At 40.4% G+C, this 21,056-nt stretch overlaps 1 protein-coding gene across 5 annotated transcripts in view; it reads left to right on the top strand.

Annotated features, from left to right (window-relative positions):
• The first annotated feature begins 555 nt into the window (after positions 1 to 555).
• Positions 556 to 21,056, top strand: part of LOC109896831 (lysine-specific demethylase 5A-like) — an 88,974-nt gene continuing 68,473 nt past the window's right edge. For 3 of the 5 annotated variants that reach the window (XM_031832036.1, XM_020491215.2, XM_020491214.2), the window contains exons 1-5: positions 556 to 1,991; positions 3,149 to 3,226; positions 6,768 to 6,890; positions 7,129 to 7,299; positions 18,530 to 18,718. In XM_031832036.1, coding sequence (XP_031687896.1) covers positions 1,761 to 1,991; positions 3,149 to 3,226; positions 6,768 to 6,890; positions 7,129 to 7,299; positions 18,530 to 18,718 — 792 coding nt within the window. In that variant the 5' untranslated portion in view covers positions 556 to 1,760. The remainder of the gene's footprint in view (positions 1,992 to 3,148; positions 3,227 to 6,767; positions 6,891 to 7,128; positions 7,300 to 18,529; positions 18,719 to 21,056) is intronic. The other 2 variants (XM_031832038.1, XM_031832037.1) reach the window with 1 other exon arrangement.

Genomic DNA, 21,056 nt, shown 5'->3' with positions numbered 1-21,056 from the left:
AGTGTTAAACATAATAGATTCCTTTTATAAATAATGTTTAATTGTTACACTTAACAGACAAAAATTATATTATGGAGATAATTTCCTGAGGTGATATCAGAGTTCATCATGGGGAGAATTCGGAGTTCATGCCGCGTTGCATACAACTGGGAACTCGGAAATCTCCGACATCAGTGTGTTCAAAACAACTGGCAATTCCGGAAAAATGTTTCGAGCAGGATAAATTGTTTTGAACAGTCATCCTACTCGGAATTACAAGTCGGAAAACTCTAGAATCCTACACTTCTCCGATTTGAATATCACTGACGTCACGATTGACCTCGTTTTTTCCCGAATCCCAGTTGTCATGAAAGCACCACTGAAGACGATGGGTTTTTCCCCCACTTGGTTATGAACGTAGTAGTTCCTTACAAAACGACAACTAATTTACCATAAATGCTGATGTACACATCTGGAGTAATATGATTTTGTGTAGAGGGAAATAGTAAGTAAAACCATGGTTCTAGTTTTCTTGAAGCGGATGTGGAGGCGGAAGTGGAGTATTGGTATATTATTGTTACATGGTAGTGATATGGTCGTTGCTAGTAAAAGAAAGCTGGGAGATATCAATATTTATATATATACAAACACAATATTTGAAAGTTAATAGCGTCGAGCAACATATGCATCTACAGAACAATTTTATACGAAATGTTTATCCTGAAAAATGTATATTCCAGAACTGTGCGAGCACACTAAAATACACCATACGAAGTTATTCGCCAGCAACTAGCAAGCAGTCACAGCACAGTGTGGCTAGGCTAACTTAGCTAGCTAGGAAGTATCGTCGTTTTTAATGACAACAGCAACTAGAAAAGTACTCGGGTGACACGAAGCAAAAGAACCGTGTGCATGAGAATGGTTTAAATTAGCTCGTCGTCTGGTTTGTGTTGGAGCAAATAACGTCTGTTGCTGCATCGGGAATGTCGACCCTTCACCTCCACGGAACCCCACCGCCTGTTGTATAGCGACGAGCTAGCTAACGGTCTCCTTCAATTGAATGGACGTCGCAGTGGACGTGGTTTGATCAACAATGTGCGCTAATTGCTAAGCTAACTGCTCAGGTTTCGATGTTGATGGTCACGAACTACTCTTCGGATGAAGAGGGTTGCACTCATTTAGCCTGAAACTACTGAAGAACGTCATATTTAGATTGGATGACCATTAAGGCGCAACTTTAAATTGATAAAATTGCGAAATCTGGATGAAATAATGCCTTTTCCTGGCACATGAAGATGTCACAACCAATGGATATTCAAAAGTGAAATCGCACATGATGGGAAATGTTTATTGGGTTAATATGGAGCTTAGAATAGTTATACATTACATTTTTTGGGGGCCGTTTTTATTTTGTTGCGGGATCACATGTCCACATTTTAAAGAGGAGTGATGGCGCTTTTGACTGATGTCCTGCGCCCCAGGTAGTTCTCAGGCTTTCAGTTAACGTTGATGTACTTGAGTGGTGGGGTGGACGCCGCCCGGCTTGGCCCAGCAATTTCCTAAAATTGGAATAGGACTGGAAATGTATTTTTGATCTTTTACAGTTTTGTCTTTGAGACGTCAACTCAACAATATTGTCATGTCGCCCAGCTGTTGGCATATCAAGAAATTGTCTTCATTGAAATTATTTTTCTTGAGACTTAAACAATCATGAACATGAAGCAGAAGTTCCCGAAGCAACAATATGTGTGCTAATTGAAAGATAACCTAATCATGGACTGATGTCACTCACAGATGTCAACACAATAGATTTTAAACACAAGTACTATTGGCTTTTTAAAGAAAATATAATTTGTGATTTCATCATGTCTGATTTTGCTGAATTCGTACCCCCTCCCGAGTGCCCAGTTTTTGAGCCGAGTTGGGAAGATTTTTCGGATCCACTAGGATTTATAAACAAGATTCGACCTATTGCAGAGAGAACTGGCATCTGCAAAATTCGACCGCCAGAGGTAACCTCACTGTTTATGGTTTTGGAATATAACACATTGCTTCCATTTTAAGATTTACGCCTGCATTGGTTTGTGCCCTTGTTGTCATCTATTTATGGTATTTTCGGCCTAGCCCACGCACATTTTTGTCGAGTAACGACATTTCTCGTTTAATTTTTCATGTGTGGAGGTAAAATTTCTTGTCTGTTTCTCAGTTTATTTGAACAATGATTTTGGATGTTTATATTTAGCCAAACAGTTAAAGTAAAGTCGTCATTTAAAATAGCGGCCTCAATTCCAGACTCCCGTCTGACTCTTTTTTTTTTTTGTTCTTTTTTTGTGTGTGTGTGTCTTCTGGACAGAACGCAACTGTTACATTCGGGATATCAAGTAACGTCCCACGAATTAGATGTCTAGATATTTTTTTAAACGATTAACAATTTGATATACCAATTCCTAGTTGCTTTTCATTTGATGGCCTAGATTTCCAAGTCTTTGCTACATCATATGACTACAATATGAGCAATATCCATGTATGCAGCTGTGAAGCGTTTTATATATATATATTTATTTTCATGGTTTGGGATAGGCCTACAGTGGCAGGAAGTTAAATTAGTACCCAAATGCCCAACTTTTCATGTTTTATTGTTTGGCCTTGTGCAAATCAAATGTATGTCTAATATTGGCCTTATTCTCTTTTATTCCCATTTCCCACACGGAACATTTGGGTGATTAGGCTAACCCTCTTAATTTGGTCAATTTTGCACCCACACTTAAACTTGACAGTTGCTTCTGTGAGGTTTTATTTTACTGCACTGTGCTCCAGTATTATTTGTCATTTGGGGATAAGTCTGCCCATTTTAAAGCAATTAGACTACAGGGACTTAAATGATTATTTGTGTCATATCCAGTATTCTGGTATTGTTGGGTGGATTTTAACATTTTAGATTTATTTTATTTTTTACATCCAATTTCCTGGGCTGACGCTTTCCAAATCTGTATCCACACATCCCTATATTATTTATGTGAAAAGGGGATTTGAATAGTATTATGTAATGTTTATTTTGAAAAGTATTTTCTATTTTTGTTGTTGCTTTTACTTCCACATTACTTAGTCATATGAAAATCTGAACCAAAGTTGTTCATTTGGTTTTCCATTGTTCTCTTTTGTCTTTTAGGACTGGACACCTCCTTTTGCCTGCGACGTGCGCAACTTCCGCTTTACTCCCAGAGTCCAGAGACTCAATGAATTGGAGGTAAGTATACTGCACCTAGTTACAACACTGTGAAGGCTATATTGGAAATGCAGTTAGGTAGCATGTATGTAGTCGTTATAGGCCTAAATAGGCCGTCTTTGTACATAAGAATTTGTTCTTAACTGACTTGCCTAGTTAAATAAAAATAGTTATTGCCTAAGTAAGTAGTCAGTAAGTAGTCAAATAAGCTAGTTATTCAAATGAGTTTGTCAGTCATTCACTGATGTATGTTATTTTGTATGTATGTTATTATATGTTTTGGTAGTCTGAATAGGTTACCTTTTTTTGTGAGGTAACCTGTACGTTGGTGCGACCTTATGTGCATTGACTGCAGCTGCCGTCACATTTTTGGGGCAGCACTCTTGAATACAATGACTGAGTTAACAGCACTGGCTTGAATGGGTGGTAGGCCTAGGTCTACTTTAGGAAGGGTTTTTAGGGTCAGAAAAGTTGTAGCTTAGCCTATATTAAGAGTTTAACTTCTCTGGGATATGTGGGACGTCCCATGTCGCCAACAGCCAGTGAAATTGCAGGTCACCAAATTCCAAACAACAGAAATCCCGTAATTAAAGTTCTTCAAACATACAAGTATTATACAGCATTTTAAAGATAAACTTCTTGTAAATCCAGCCACAATGTCCGATTTCAAATAGGCTTTACGGCGAAAGCACATCAAACGATTATGTTAGGTCAGCACCTAGTCACAGAAAACCATACAGCCATTTTCCAGCCAAGGAGAGGGCTCACAAAAGTCAGAAATAGCGATTAAATTAATCACTAACCTTTGATCTTCATCAGATGGCACTCACAGGACTTCATGTTACACAATACATGTGTGTTTTGTTTGATAAAGTTAATCTTTATGTCCAAAAACTTAATTTGAAATTGGTGTGTTAAGTTAAAATGCATTGTCTCAAACATACATCCAGTGACAGTGCAGAGAGCCACATCAAATGACTGAAATACTCATAATAAACATTGATAAAAGATACAAGTGTTATGCATGGAATTATAGATTAACCTCTCCTTAATGCAACCACTGTGTCAGATTTCAAAAAGGTTTTACGGCGAAAGCACACCTTGCGATTATGTTAGGTTAGCACTTAACCACAGAAAAACATTGACACCTCTCCTTCTTTGGAAAATGTCAAATGTCAAAAGTCAGAAATAGTGTGAGAAATATTCACTTACCTTTTTTTTGATCTTCATCTGGTGACACTCCCAGGAATCCCAGTTCCACAAATGTTTGTTTTGTTCGATAAAGTCCATAATTTATGTCCAAATACCTCCTTTTTGTTTGCGCGTTTAGCCCAGTAATCCAAATGCTCAATGCGCGATCGCTTAGTTCTGCCGAAAAGTAAAAAAAGTTATATTACAGTTTGAAGAAGGATGTCAAACGATATATAGAATCAATCTTTAGGATGTTTTTATCATAAATCTTCAATAATGTATCAACTGGACAATTCCTTTGTCTTTAGAAATGAAAAGGAACTTCTCACGGCCGCGCGCATGATTTGGCTCATGGCATTCTGCCAGACATCTGACTGAAACAGCTCTCATTCGATCCCCCTTCACAGTAGAAGCCTGAAACAAGGTTCTAAAGACTGTTGACACCTAGTGGAAGCCTTAGGAAGTGCAATATGACCATAGACACTGTATATTCGATAGGCAATCACTTCAAAAACGACAAACCTCAGATTTCCCACTTCCTGGTTGGATTTTTTTCTCAGGTTTTTGCCTGCCATATGAGTTCTGTTATACTCAGACATCATTCAAACAGTTTTAGAAACTTCAGAGTGTTTTATATCCAAATCTACTATGCATATTCTATATATGCATATTCTAGCTTTTGGGCCTGTGTAGCAGGCAGTTTACTCTGGGCACCTTTTTATCCAAGCTACTCAATACTGCCCCCCAGTCCCAAAGAAGTTAAAGGATATCAGTCACTGGTTTTTGTAGGCTGTCTTTACTTTGATTTCTCCAAGGCTACAGCACCCAAAGGCACCTCTTTATATTCCTGTTTAGAGTTAAGAATGCCAGATTTCACTTGGAATTGACTTTCATGTGTTTGTACTAGAGGTCGACCGATTATGATTTTTCAACGCCGATACCGATTATTGGAGGATCAAAAAAGCTGATACCGATTAATCGGCCGATTAAAAAAATAAAATAAATAAAAAAATAAATAAAAAATAATAATAATAAAAAATAAAATATAAAAAAAAAAAAAAAGAGAAAAAATAAATAGAACAAAATTTATATATTTTTTTAATATATATATATATATATATATATATATATATAATAAAAAATAATAATGTATGTATTTGTAATAATGACAATTACAATAATACTGAATTAACACTTATTTTATCTTAATATAATACATCAATAAAATCAATTTTGCCTCAAGTAGATAATGAAACATGTTCAATTTGGTTTAAATAATGCAAAAACAAAGTGTTGGAGAAGAACGTAAAAGTGCAATATGTGCTATGTAAGAAAGCTAACGTTTCAGTTCCTTGCTCAGAACATGAGATCATATGAAAGCTGGTGGTTCCTTTTAACATGAGTCTTCAATATTCCCAGGTAAGAAGTTTTAGGTTGTAGTTATTATAGGACTATTTCCCTCTATACCATTTGTATTTCATTAACCTTTGACTATTGGATGTTCTTATAGGCACTTTAGTATTGCCAGTGTAACCGTATAGCTTCCGTCCCTCTCCTCGCTCCTTCCTGGGCTCGAACCAGCAACACAACGACAACAGCCACCACATCGAAGCGTCCCATGCAGAGCAAGGGAAACAACCACCCCAAGGAAGTTTGAAATGCTATTAGCGCGAGCTAACTAGCCAGCCATTTCACTTCGGTCACTCCAGCCTCATCTTGGGAGTTGATAGGTTTGAATTCATAAACAGCGCAATGCTTGACGCACAACGAAGAGCTGCTGGCAAAACGCACAAAAGTGCTGTTTGAATGAATGTTTACGCGCCTGCTTCTGCCTACCACCGTTCAGTCAGATACTTAGATACTTGTATGCTTATATGCTCAGTCAGATTATATGCAACACAGGACACGCTAGATAATATCTAGTAATATCAACCATGTGTAGTTAACTAGTGATTATGATTGATTGTTTTTTATAAGATAAGTTTAATGCTAGCTAGCAACTTACCTTGGCTTATTGCATTTGAGTAACAGGCAATCTCCTTGTGGAGTGCAACGAGAGAGAGGCAGGTCGTTAATGCGTTGGACTAGTTAACTGTAAGGCTGCAAGATTGGATCCCCCTGAGCTGACAAGGTGAAAATCTGTCGTTCTGCCCCTGAACAAGGCAGTTAACCCACCGTTCCTAGGCCGTCATTGAAAATAAGAATGTGTTCTTTACTGACTTGCCTAGTTAAATAAAGGTGTAATTAAAATAAATCGGCGCCCAAAAATACCGTTTTCCGATTGTTATGAAATCGGCCCTAATTAATCGGCCCTAATTAATCGGTCGACCTCTACTTTGTACCGTTCCCTCACCTCTCCCATTGCTTTCAGGCCCTCACTCGGGTCAAGCTCAACTTCCTGGATCAGATTGCCAAGTTCTGGGAACTGCAGGGGTCCAGGCTGCGCTTCCCTCATGTGGAGAGGAAGATCCTCGATTTGTACCAGCTCAGCAAGGTAAGACCGGAGTCGGACCATTTACCTGAACAGTATACTGTTTTTAGAAACATGTGGTGTGTTTGTAAGTATGCTGTGATTTATTTTAGGAGTAAGTAGAGTTGTTTTGGATTTTGTTTTAGGACAGCAGAGGTGCTAAGTGCTGGTGTACATTTGAATGTCTCCTTACTATTCTGAAAATATGCTTTTTGTGTGTGAGTCAACTATAACCATCTTACTAAAACACATTGTATTTCAGATTGTCTCCTCCGAGGGAGGCTTTGATACCGTGTGTAAGGAGAAGAGATGGTCCAAGGTGGGCAGCAGGATGGGTTTCCCCCCAGGGAAGGGTATGGGCTCTCTGCTGCGGTCCCACTTCGAGAGGATCCTCTACCCCTATGAGCTCTTCCAGTCTGGAGCCACGCTCACTGTAAGTGCTATTGGTCGACACATGCACACAAGAACATGTAGGCTCTGGAGTGTGAGAAATGTTTTTGTGATGTCAATAGTGGTAGTAAATTGCATCAGACCTCTATTGGCAAATGTTAGGTGTGGATCAGCATAGGTTTGTGCTATGTATTCACACTTCTACATTCTTACAACTCATGTCAATACCCTGTCATGTAGTTATTTCCTTTTGTGCTTTGCCATGCTACATTCACATTTGTAACAGTGTTCTGTACAGAGGAGGCTGGTGGGAAGAGCTATAGGAGGATGGGCTCATTGTAACGGCTAGGACATAATCAATCCAGCCATTACAATAAGCCCATCCTCCTATAGCTCCTCTCACCAGCCTCTTCTGGTTCTGTATCACAACATGTAAGGGATAATTAACGAGGGGCTATGCGTTCTATGGAAAATAATGAACTATGTGGAAGGTGTGTTCCACAACGTGCTAGTGGAATGGAACTAACCTTCCACCGAGTTGCATTATTTTCCAGAGAAAACATAGAGCCTCGAGTTGATTATCCCTTTCATTCCATGGTTATAATTTAACGCCTTTACTGTTTTAATAGCTAGCAAGTTTACTAGATAGCTGCAGTAGTTGCCTTGGTAACCAAACATACTTGCTAGTTTAGCTAACCAAGCCATCTGTCCTAGCTTGCTATTATGAAAATAGGTTTTTAGTTAGAATTTTGCTTTCAAAAGCAGCTCAAACACAGTATGTAAGAATGAACTATAGCCATTGAATGCTACTGAATGCTACTGTATACCATGCGTTATAGGGAATTATACAACGGGTGGGTCTAATGCTGATTGGTTAAATGCTCACTCTAGCCGGTGTCTATTCCACAAGTTACCACCGGCTAAATCTATGATATTAAAATGCCTATTTACTCTGTTCCGTCTGACTGCGCAATCCACTGTCTCATCAGCCCAGCCAGGCAAATTATAAACTTGATCTCCACTATAAAAAGCATCTAGACATCCTCATTTCTTTTAGACTAACATTTAGTTTTCAACCTCTGAGATTAGCATAAACCTTGCTGTCTGTCTCTCTGACATTTGCAACATTGTTTCAATATTCAAATTCGATCTCCAGCTGTCCATAGTAATGAACGGTTAGGAGTCAGGACGAGACGGACAGGCAGGCAGCATTTCTCTGTCAGTCTACATCTTGAATCGGCTGGCATAAATTTTGTGGATATATACAAAGAAATGTCAATAGGTAAAACAAACTGCCGCTAGTTTGCAGTCTTTACAGTGTAAGAATATTCAAAGATAAATACCAAACGCAGAGGACGACTATGTTTAATACATTACCCATAGGGCTATTGTAGTTGTGGGAGAAATTTCAGAACAGGACTCAAAGCTACATGTGGCAAGTTCTCATTGGTCCGAATTGTCTATACATTGAGCCTGAAACGAGATATTTGACTATTGGCCCAATTTTACTGCAAGGATTTATAATTGGTCAACCACAGGCTAGGTTTGGGTTATAAACTACTCCTGTCTCTTTGTTCAGTGGAGAAAACACTGAGGACAGGGAAGAATGAACATCAACCATCTACTTTCCAGCATAACAACTATGATTTGTTCTCTTTGAATAAATATATTTTTCTCCCCCTGATTTGCTTTGGGGTCTGTTATTGAAGAATAACACCAACTGCTAACAACAGCTTCAGTGTTTGAAGTGATTGTGTTAGCTATGTTTTTGGCTAGCTCCTCAAGTGTCCTGATGGGAAAGCATATTTTTTTGCCTGGCAGAATTGCGCCTCATTAGCTCATTGTTATGGATGTATCCAAATAAATGTCACTAGAAAACAGCTTATGCAAATGCAGCTACTGTTGTTTTTTACGTGACTGTAAGTTAGCCGAGTTGGTTAGCCACTAAACAAGGGATAAGAACGTTGCCACCCAGTATGGTGTCATGATGTGACTATCTTTAATGTGATGACTGTTATTTTATAAAACCAAGTAACTATGTTGCATTATTACGTGTTTAAATTAATCATGTAACAATTAACTCATTAGCAATCTTCGGGCCCCATAGAATGTTTGTTTAACTTCTCTAGGATAGGGGGCAGCATTCTGAATTTGATGAAATGCATGCCCAAATTCAACTGCCTGCTACTCATCCCCAGAAGATAAGATATGCATTTTGGATTTGGATAGAGAACATTCTGATGTTTCTAAAACTGTTTGAATCATGTCTGTGAGTATAACATAACTTATTTAGCAAGCGAAACCCAGAGGACAAACCACCCATTTTTTTTTTTGAGGTCACTCCTTTTCAATGGGCTTTCATTGGGAATCCAGATTTCTAAGGGACCTTCTTGCAGTTCCTACTGCTTCCACTGGATGTCAACAGTCTTTAGAAATTGGTTGAGGTTTTTCCTTTGTGTAATGAAGTACGGCCATCCAGAACGGGGGTAACTTGTAGTGTACTGTTAAGATAGAGGCGCGTGACCAGAAAGCTAGCTATAGGTTGTTTTCCTCCTGTATTGAACACAGATCATCCCGTCTTCAATTGTATCGATTATTTACGTAAAAAAATACCTGAAGTTGTATTACAAAAGTAGTTTGAAATGTTTTGTCAAAGATTACAGGTAACTTTTGAGATATTTTGTAGTCACGTTGCGGAAGTTGGAACCAGTGTTTTTCTGGATCAAACGCGCCAAATAAATTGACGTTTTGGACTGTATATCGATGGAATTAATTGAACAAAAGGACCATTTGTTATGTTTATGGGACATATTGGAGTGCCAACAAAATAAGCTCGTCAAAGGTAAGGCATGAATTATATTTTTATTTCTGTATTTTGTGTTGCGGCTGCAGGGTTGAAATATGGTTTCTCTTTGTTTACTATGGTGGTATCCTCAGATAATAGCATCATTTGCGTTCGCTGAAAAGCCTTTTTGAAATCTGACATGTTGGCTGCATTCACAACAAGAGTAGCTTTAATTTGGTATCTTGGAAGTGTGATTTCATGAAAGTTTGATTTTTATAGTAATTTATTTGAATTTGGCGCTCTGCATTTTCACTGGCTTTTGGCCAGGGGGGACGCTACCGTCCCACATATCCCAGAGAGGCTAATGAGTTAACGTTTCTCGAATGAATCAAGAATATATCAGAATATATCGTTATCCTACCAGTCATCCATTAATTATTATTACCTCATCAGTCTCATTCTGAATGTTGTTGACTTCAAATCTGCACGAACCCTAGTCTAAATGTGATTCAGCGATACATAAATTGTCTTAATAAATAAATAAATAATTAACTAAATCACACAGAATTACATTAACACACACACATGATGGATGATATGTTGATTACTCACATAATGCAATGAAAAGTCCCTAGTGGACTAACTCGATATGACAGCTTGTTACACAATGAAAGGGGTGGGGAAAGAAAGAGCGGGAGAGACAGAGGGAACCCATTATACATACATGTTGAAAATATGCTCTTTGTAAATATGGATACTTTAGCACCCTAACAACCACTCATTCTAAAATAATTGCAATGTATGTCTTTGTCGTCTCTCTGTTGAAATTGCCCTGTTCATCTATTGGGAGTCGTTCGAAGTCTCTGGTTTGTCCACCAGAGGTCACAATGTCCTTTGTAGTAGTAGGCTTTCTTTGGTCTGGAAGTGTTTGTTAGAATGGAAACATCAAAGGTACACAATGTTTGTCTGCTGAGATCTTCCTTGTATCTTTGGTCAAAGTTCTAGACTACTTTACATTATCCAGCTGCAGACTGAGAATGTTTGGTATAGTCTTCATCTTTCTTCACGTGTCGAGTTTCAGAGGGTCTGACCATTTTCTGGTCTGGTAGATTCTAACCATTAGTGACGTCCGGCTCAACACCGTCTGCCTGCTTGGTTTATATTTATATTGCAACCATTTCAATGTGTAGCTACCACTCCACATTTTTCTGGTCTCAATGGTTGATTATTCAGGGACCACTTTCCACACCGGCAGCAACCCGGCATGTTTTGGTCTATTATGTTAATTCTTTAGGAGTCCTTTATAAGCACTCTGGCAAAAGGGGTGTCCCATCCTTTTGCCGTAATGTCTGTACTCACGTGGGCATGTTTACTGACTGGGAGAAATTTATATCAAAAACAGTTCTCATTTAGAAAGCTGAAATCACATTTCGTCTTCTCACAAATTGTTTCATATTTAATCATACAAGTTATACAACATTTAGATTTAACTCTGAAAAACATTGTGGAACCTCCTTAAAGTTATAATGTTTCCGTTATAACATCTTTAATGACCTTTCTAGGGTAGGTGGGATGCTACCTGGCCAACATCCAGTGAAAATGCAGAGCGCAAAATTCCAAAATACTCAATTCAAATATTTAACGTTCTTGGAAATAATAAATAATAAAGCTTAATTTGTTAATCCAGCTGCTGTGTCAGATTTCAAAAAGGCTTTACGGCGATAGCAAAACCAACGCCCCCGCATACAAAGTAACCGGAAGGTTGTGAGTTCAAACCCCCGAGCTGACAAGGTACAAATCTGTCGTTCTGCCCCTGAACAGGCAGTTAACCCACTGTTCCCAGGCCGTCATTGAAAATAAGAATGTGTTCTTAACTGACTTGCCTGGTTAAATAAAGGTAAAATAAAAAATAAAAAAAACACATGAAAATCATATTTCAACCAGGCAGGTGCGACACAAAAGTCAGAAATAGCGATATAAAAAATGCCTTACCTTTTGATCTTCTGTTGGCGCTCCAAAAGGTCCCAGTTACATCACACATGGTCATTTGTTCTATAATGTCCATTATATCCATAAAAACTCATTTTAGCTGGTGCACTTAAGTCAATAATCCACCCAGTTTCCCTCCATCAAAATGAATCCCAAACGTTACTAATAAACTATCCAAACAACATTTATAAGCAAACCTTAGGTATCCTAATACGCAAATAAACTATAACATTTAAGACGGAGAATCGTTGTTGTCTTTACCAGAGAAAAATACCAAGAACGCGCTTTCTTCCACGAGCTTGGAAACACTACAGCCAAAATGGAGCCACCTAGAAAAACTACAATTTCTGGGTCATTTTTCCAAAAACCAGCCTGAAACTCTTTCTAAAGACTGACATCTAGTGGAAGCCCTAGGAACTGCAATCTGGGAGGACTTGGCCTTATAATTAAAGTAATAGCCATTGAAAAAAGTACTAAGCCTAACATTTTTTTGGGGGATGGTTTGTCTTCGGCGTTTCGCCTGCCATATCAGTTCTGTTATACTCACGACATAAGTTAGACGTTGTTTTCTATCCAAATCTACAAATTATATGCATATCCTAGCTTCTGGGCCTGAGTAACAGGCAGTTTTACTTTGGGCACGCTTTTCATCCGGATGTCAAAATACTGCCCCCTACCCAGAGAGGTTAATTGTCTAACCAGGGGGGGGAATAACTCTGGACCACCGTTACTCCACACACAGAGTTGCGTACAAAGCTCTCAATTTGGCAAATCTGACCATAATTCTATCCTCCTGCTTACAAGCAAAAACTAAAGCAGGAAGTACGAGTGACTCGGTCAATAAAAAGAGGTCAGAGGAAGCAAATGCTAAGCTACAGGACTGTTTTGCTAGCACATACTGGAATATGTTCCAGGATTCTTCCGATGGAATTGAGGAGTACACCACATCAGTCACTGGCTTTATCAATAAGTGCATTGAGGACGTCGTCCCCACAGTGACTGTACGTACCCCAACCAGAAGCCATGGATTACAGGCAACATCTGCACTGAGCTGCCGCTTTCAAGGAGTGGGACTCTAACCCGGAAGCTTAGAAGAAATCCTGCTATGCCCTCCGAACAGTCAAACAGGCAAAGCATCAATACAGGACTCTGATCGAATCGTACTACACCGGCTCCGACACTCGTCGGATGTGGCAGGGCTTGCAAACTATTAGACTACAAAGGGCAGCACAGCCAAGAGCTGCCCAGTGACATGAGCCTACCAGACGAGTTAAATGACTTACCTGCTCGCTTTGAGGCCAGTTACACTGAAATGTATGCATCAGCTGTTCTGGACGACTGTGATCATGCTCTCAGGAGCTGATGTAAGACCTTTAAACAGGTAAACATTCACAAGGCCACTGGGCCAGATGGATTACCAGGACGTGTACCTTGAGCATGCACTGACCATCTGGCAATTGTCTTCACTGAAATTTTCAACATGTCACTGACTGAGTCTGTAATACCAACATGTTTCAAGCAGACCACCATAGTCCCTGTGCCCAAGAACACTAAGGTAACCTGCCTAAATGACTACCAACCTGCAGCACTCACATCTGTAACCATGAAGTGCTTTGAAAGGCTGATCATGGCGCACAACACCATTATTCCTGAAACCCTAGACCCACCCCAATTTGCATAACGCCCAAATAGATGCACAGATGATGCAACTCTATTGCACTACACACTGCCCTTTCACACCTGGACAAAAGGAACTCCTATGTGAGTGCTATTCATTGACATCTCAGTGTGCAACACCACAGTGCCCTCCAAAGCTCATCACTAAGCTTAGGACCCTTGGACTAAACACCTCCCTCTATAACTGGACTTCCTGGAGGGTTGCCCCCAGGTGGTAAGGGTTGGAAACAACGCATCCGTCACGCTGATCCTCAACACGGGGGGTGGGGGGGGGCCTCAGGGGTTTGTGCTCAGTCCCCTCCTGTACTCCCTGTTCACTCATGACTGCATGGCCAGGCAAGACTCCAACACCATTAAGTTTGCCGATGACACAACAGTGGTAGGCCTGATCACCAACAAACGACGACACCTTATGGTGCCAGGACAGCAACCTCTCCCTCAACATGATAAAGGACATGATTGTGGACTACAGGAAAAGGAGGACCGAGCAGCTTTAAATTCCTTAGCTTTCACATCGCCAACAAACTAACATGGTCCAAGCACACCATGTCAGTTGTGAAGAGGGCACGACAAAACCCATTCCCCCTCGGGAGACTGAAAAGATTTGGCATGGGTCTTCACATCCTCATAAGGTACTACAGCTGCATCATCGAGAGCATCCTGACGGGTTGCATCACTGCCTGGTATGGCAACTGCTTGGCCTTTGACCGCAAGGCACTACAGAGGGTGGTGCGAACGGCCCAGTACATCACTGGGGCCAAGCATCCTGCCAGCCAGGACCTATATACCCCATTCGGCGCATGTGACAAATACAATTTGATTTGAAATGTTACTACTCCCTGCTCTATTCAACCATTCTCCAAAAATCTATCAACCAACACCTTACATCTGCCACAGTAACACCTACCTTACACCCACATTGTTTTGAACTGGGTAAGTAGTAGAGGTTATGGACCGATTATGATTTTTCAACGCCGATACCGATTTTATTGGAGGACCAAAAAAAAAGAAATCCGATACCGGTTAATCGGCAGATTTTTATTGATTTATTTGTAATAATGACAATTACAACAATACTGAATGAACACTTATTTAAACTTTTATATAATACATCAAAAATCTATTTAGCCAAGCAATGAAACATGTTCAATTTGGCTCGTTGCTTACGAGCCTGCTGCTGCCTACCATCGCTCAGTCAGACTGCTCTATCAAATATCAAATCCTAGGCTTAATTATAATATAACACACACATACGAGCCTTAGGTCATTAATATGGTCGAATCAGGAAACTATCATTTCGAAAAAACAAAAGGTTTATTTCGGTGAAATATGGAACCGATCTGGGATTTTATCTAACGGGTGGCATCCATAAGTCTAAATATTCTTGTTACATTGTACGACCTTCAATGTTATGTCATAATTACATACAATTCTGGCAAATTAGTTCGCAATGAGCCAGGTTTCCCAAACTGTTGCATATACCCTGACTCTGCGTGCAATGAACGCAAGAGAAGTGACACAATTTCACCTGGTTAATAGTGCCTGCTAACCTGGATTTCTTTTAGCTAAATATGCAGGTTTAAAAATATGTACTTCTGTGTATTGATTTTAAGAAAGGCATTGATGTTTATGGTTAGAAACAGTCGTCCAACGATTGTGCTTTTTTTCCAGCGTTGCATCGATTATATGCAACGCAGGACACGCTAGATAAACTAGTAATATCATCAACCATGTGTAGTTAACTAGTAATTATGATTGATTGATTGATTTTATTTTTTATAAGAAGTTTAATGCTAGCTAGCAACTTACCTTGGCTTCTACTGCATTCGTGTAACAGGCACTCCTTGTGGAGTGCAACGAGAGGCAGGTGGTTATAGCGTTGGTCGAGTTAACTGTAAGGTTGCAAGATTGCATACCCCGAGCTGACAAGGTGAAAATCTGTCGTTCTGCCCCTGAACAAGGCAGTTAACCCACCATTCCTAGGCCGTCATTGAAAGTAAGAATGGGTTCTCAAATCAAATTTATTTATATAGCCCTTCATACATCAGCTGATATCTCAAAGTGCTGTACAGAAACACAGCCTAAAACCCCAAACCGCAAGCAATGCAGGTGTAGAAGCACGGTGGCTAGGAAAAACTCCCTAGAAAGGCCAAAACCTAGGAAGAAACCAAGAGGAACCAGGCTATGAGGGGTGGCCAGTCCTCTTCTGGCTGTGCTGGGTGGAGATTATAACAGAACATGGCCAAGATGTTCAAAAAGACCAGCATGGTCAAATAATAATAATCACAGTAGTTGTTGAGGGTGCAGCAAGTCAGCACCTTAGGAGTAAATGTCATTTGGCTTTTCATAGTCGATCATTAAGAGTATCTCTACCACTCCTGCTGTCTCTAGAGAGTTGAAAACAGCAGGTCTGGGACAGGTAGCACGTCCGGTGAACAGGTCAGGATTCCATAGCCGCAGGCAGAACAAGGTGGACTGGGGACAGCAAGGAGTCATCATGCCAGGTAGTCCTGAGGCATGGTCCTAGGGCTCAGGTCCTCCGAGAGAGAGAAAAAAAGAGAATTAGAGTATACTTAAATTCACACAGGACACCGGATAAGACAGGAGAAGTACTCCAGATATAACAAACTGACCCTAGCCCCCGACACAAACTACTGCAGCATAAATACTGGAGGCTGAGACAGGAGGGGTCAGGAGACACTGTGACCCCATCCGATGATGCCCCCGGACAGGGCTAAACAGGAAGGATATAACCCCACCCACATTGCCAAAGCATAGCCCCCACACCACTAGAGGGATATCTTCAACCACCAACTTACCATCCTGAGACAAGGCCGAGTATAGCCCACAAAGATCTCCGCCACAGCACAACCCAAGGAGGGCGCCAACCCAGACCGGAAGATCACATCAGTGACTCAACCCACTCAAGTGACACACCCCATTGACTCAGCCCCTGTAATAGAGTTAGAGGCAGAGAAACCCAGTGGAAAGAGGGGAACCGGTCAGGCAGCGACAGCGGGCGGTTCGTTGCTCCAGAGCCTTTCCGTTCACCTTCACACTCCTGGGCCAGACTACACTCAATCATATGACCCACAAGGTTGAGACCGAGTCTGCGTCTCTCACATGGGTAGGCAGACCATTCCATAAAAATGGAGATCTATAGGAGAAAGCCCTGCCTCCAGCTGTTTGCTTAGAAATTCTAGGGACAATTAGGAGGCCTGCGTCTTGTGACTGTAGTGTACATGTAGGTATGTACGGCAGGTCCAAATCAGAGAGACCGGTAGGAGCACGCCCATGTAATGCTTTGTCGGTTAGCAGTAAAACCTTAAAATTAGCCCTTGCCTTAACAGGAAGCTAGTGTAGGGAGGCTAGCACTGGACTAATATGATAAAATGTTTGGGTTCTAGTCAGGATTCTAGCAGCCATATTTAGCACTGAAGGTTATTTAGTGCTTTATCTGGGTAGCCAGAAAGTAGAGCATTGCAGTAGTCTAACCTCGAAGTAATAAAAGCATGGATACATTTTCCTGCATAATTTTTGGACAAAACGTTTCTGATTTTTGCAATTTTACGTAGATGGGAAAAAAGCTGTCCTTGAAACAGTCTGTATATGTTTGTCGAAAGAGAGATCAGGGTCCAGAGTAACAACGAGGTCCTTCAGTTTTATTTGAGACGACTGTACAACCATCAAGATTAATTGTCAGATTCAACAGAAGATCTCTTTGTTTCTTTGGATCCGAGTTTAAAAGTAGGAATTTTGCAGCCATCCACTTCCTTATGTCTGAAACACAGGCTTCTAGTGAGGGCAATTTTGGGGCTTCACCATTCACCATGCTTGCACCGGGATGCTTGACATCCCCAAGAGGTAAAATATATAGTGAAAACAATGGTGGTCCTAAAACGGAACCTTGAGGAACACCGAAATTTACAGTTGATTTGTCAGAGGACAAACCATTCATAGTCAAACTGATATCTTTCCAACAGAAGATCTAATCCAGGCCATAACTTGTCCATGTAGACCAATTTGGGTTTCCAATCTCCAAAAGAATGTGGTGATCGATGGTATCAAAAGCAGCACTAAGGTCTAGGAGCACGAGGACAGATGCAGAGCCTCAGTCTGACGCCATTTAAAGGTCTTTTACCACCTTCACAAGTGCAGTCTCAGTGCTATGATGGGGTCTAAAACCAGACTGAAGCATTTCGTGTACATTGTTTCTCTTCAGGAAGGCAGTGAGTTGCTGCGCAACAGCCTTTTCTAAAATTTGAGAGGAATGGAAGATTTGATATAGGCCGATAGCTTTTTATATTTTCTGGGTCAAGGTTGGGCTTTTTCAAGAGGCTTTATTACTGCCACTTTTAGTGAGTTTGGTACACATCCGGTGGATAGAGAGCTGTTTATTATGTTCAACATAGGATGGCCAAGCACAGGAAGCAGCTCTTTCAGTAGTTTATTTGGAATGGGGTCCAGAATGCAGCTTGAAGGTTTAGAGTCCATGATTATTTGCATCATTGTATCAAGAGATATAGTACTAAAACACTTGAGTGTCTCTCTTGATCCTATGTGCAGAATCAGGACAACTGAGCTTTGAAGGAATACGCAGATTTAAAGAGGAGTCTGTAATTTGCTTTCTAATAATCATGATCTTTTCCTCAAAGAAGCTAATGAATTTATTACTGCTGAAGTGAAATCCATCATCAACTGACTTGCCTTATTAAATAAAGGCCCTAATTAATCGGCCATTCCGATTAATCGGTCGACCTTGAGTAAGTAGGCCTTCTCCTTCCTCTTGCTGATTTTTAACTACCCTACCTCTCCCCCTCAGGGTATCCACCATCTGTACGAGGAGGGAGATGACGAAGAGGTGCAGGACGAGGGCATGGGGGAAGAGGAGGAAGAGGAGGAGGATGAAGAGGACCGAGAGAGGGACAGCCTGAGTGACGGGACTCAGAACAAGGACTGCCTGCTCCCTGAGCGACGCTCCCGCCGCCTGAAGTCCGAGGTCGGTGATGAGGTGATCACTGGAGACTGTTTTTATATTTTATTTGATCAGTTTTATTTTGATTTCACATGGTGATTTACAAAACATTATCTGCATTTTTACTCTTCTGTTTTTTGCCTAACTTGTTTGTGGACTTAATGCACTGGAAATAGGTTCTCATTAGCAAGAGGGCCTTTGCAGCCTGTTTGCTGGCTCTGGATGCATTAGCTACATTCTCAATAGACAGAGAGCCTTAGCCTTGTGTGTACTGTCTGTCCATAACATCAACAGATACCTCTCTTCTTGGCAAATCTGCTTAGCACCCTGTGTCATGGGGTCACATGGTTACTGTAATGGCATTATCTTTTCATCTTATGTAATTCAGAACAGCCTATTTCTTATCACAAGTGCTTTAGAAAGTTAGGTTGGGGGTTGTAGTTTTATATGCTGCTAACTGAGATATTGTACCCAATATTGATCTAATGTATGGATATGCCAGGGTTTCGGTTTGGAAAATGTGACGCCGGACATTTGACCAGCAGCATTTTAAAACGTCTTAGGGAGGATGGTGGCCTTTTTTTCTTCTTTAAATTTTCGCCTAGAATGACACACCCAAATCTACCTGCCTGTTGCTTGGGCCCTGAAGCAAGGATATGCATATTCTTGGTTCATTTGAAAGGAAACACTGAAGTTTGTGGAAATGTGAATTGAATGTAAGAGAATAGGTCTGGTAGAAGAAAATACAATGAAAAAAACAACTTTCTTTTTCTCCCCTACCATCTTTGAAATGCAACAAAGGTCCCACGTCTAGCCATCACTCTGGTTGTAAATCCGATGGTGTCCACAGGATGGCAGCAGTGTATGTGCAAAGTTTCAGACGGTTAACTTGAAATATGAGCAAACTACATGACATTTAGTGTGAGTTCACCCAGGTACATTTGGGCAAATCGTGAAGGAGACATTTACATTCATATTACATTTTTCTGCAAGAATTACGTCATCTGTATACTTTGATTGGGCTTTTCCAGTATTAGTAGCCATGTTATAGGCTCCACATTTCATAACTCCATATTCTTATAATTTTTGTCCAAAAAGAAAAGACTGGCTGTCGCACAAGGTTAGCTGCTACATTTTGCCACAGATACGGGGTTCTGTTCATTGGCTATCTAGCTAGCTTTGTTTGACCCCGATTGGTGCTTATTTGACAAAGTTACAGTCCATCAAGTGAAGACCGCCCGCGTCATCAGCATACCATGAAAGGCATCACTCTGACCAAACTTGTCCTATAGGATATACTACACCTCTAATGATGTAGTGAAGTCTGGTTACGTTCTACGATCTCTGAGGAATACATACAAACATGATTTGACTGGTTGAAACAACGTTTAGGGTTAGATTTTCACAGATTTGCAAATTGAACGAGTGGAAACACAAAATCGATATGGACCTTTTTAGGATATGAAAAAATATTTTATCTAACAAAACACTTCATGTTATTTGTGGGACCCTTTGGATGATAAATCAAGAGATTTCAGAATTTAAGTACACGTTTCACCTTCAGAGGTGAATTTATCAAACCTATCGCGGTGAAAAGTGTTTTGTTAGCTCTCAAACAATAGCTTAGCATTTTTTCACAGTAATAGCTACTGTAAATTGGACAGTGCAGTTATATTAACACACATTTAAGCTTTCAGCCCATATAAGACATATATACAGTGGGGCAAAAAAGTATTTAGTCAGTCACCAATTGTGCAAGTTCTCCCACTTAAAAAGATGAGAGAGGCCTGTAATTTTCATCATAGGTACTTCAACTATGACAGACAAAATGAGAAGAAAAAAAATCCAGATAATCACAGATTCTTTACGAATTTATTTGCAAATTATGGTGGAAAATAAGTAGATGGTCAATAACAAAGTTTATCTCAATACTTTGTCATTGCCAACAAAGGGTATATAACAGAGGTCAAATGTTTTCTGTAAGTCTTCACAAGGTTTTCACACACACTTGCTGGTATTTTGGCCATTCCTCCATGCAGATCTCCTCTAGAGCAGTGATGTTTTGGGGCTGTTGCTGGGCAACACGGACTTTCAACTCCCTACAAAGATTTTCTATGGGGTTGAGATCTGGAGACTGGCTAGGCCACTCCAGGACCTTGAAATGCTTCTTACGAAGCCACTCCTTCGTTGCCCGGGCAGTGTGTTTGGGGTCATTGTCATGCTGAAAGACCAAGCCACGTTTCATCTTCAATGCCCTTGCTGATGGAAGGAGGTTTTCACTCAAAATCTCATGGTACATGGCCCCATTCATTCTTTCCTTTACACGGATCAGTTGTCCTGGTCCCTTTGCAGAAAAACAGCCCCAAAGCATGAT

The sequence above is a fragment of the Oncorhynchus kisutch genome, linkage group LG9 (assembly GCF_002021735.2).
Source record: "Oncorhynchus kisutch isolate 150728-3 linkage group LG9, Okis_V2, whole genome shotgun sequence".
NCBI classification, from domain to species: domain Eukaryota; kingdom Metazoa; phylum Chordata; class Actinopteri; order Salmoniformes; family Salmonidae; genus Oncorhynchus; species Oncorhynchus kisutch.
Note: the sequence above shows the minus strand (reverse complement) of the source record. Positions and strands in the feature narration are given on the sequence as shown.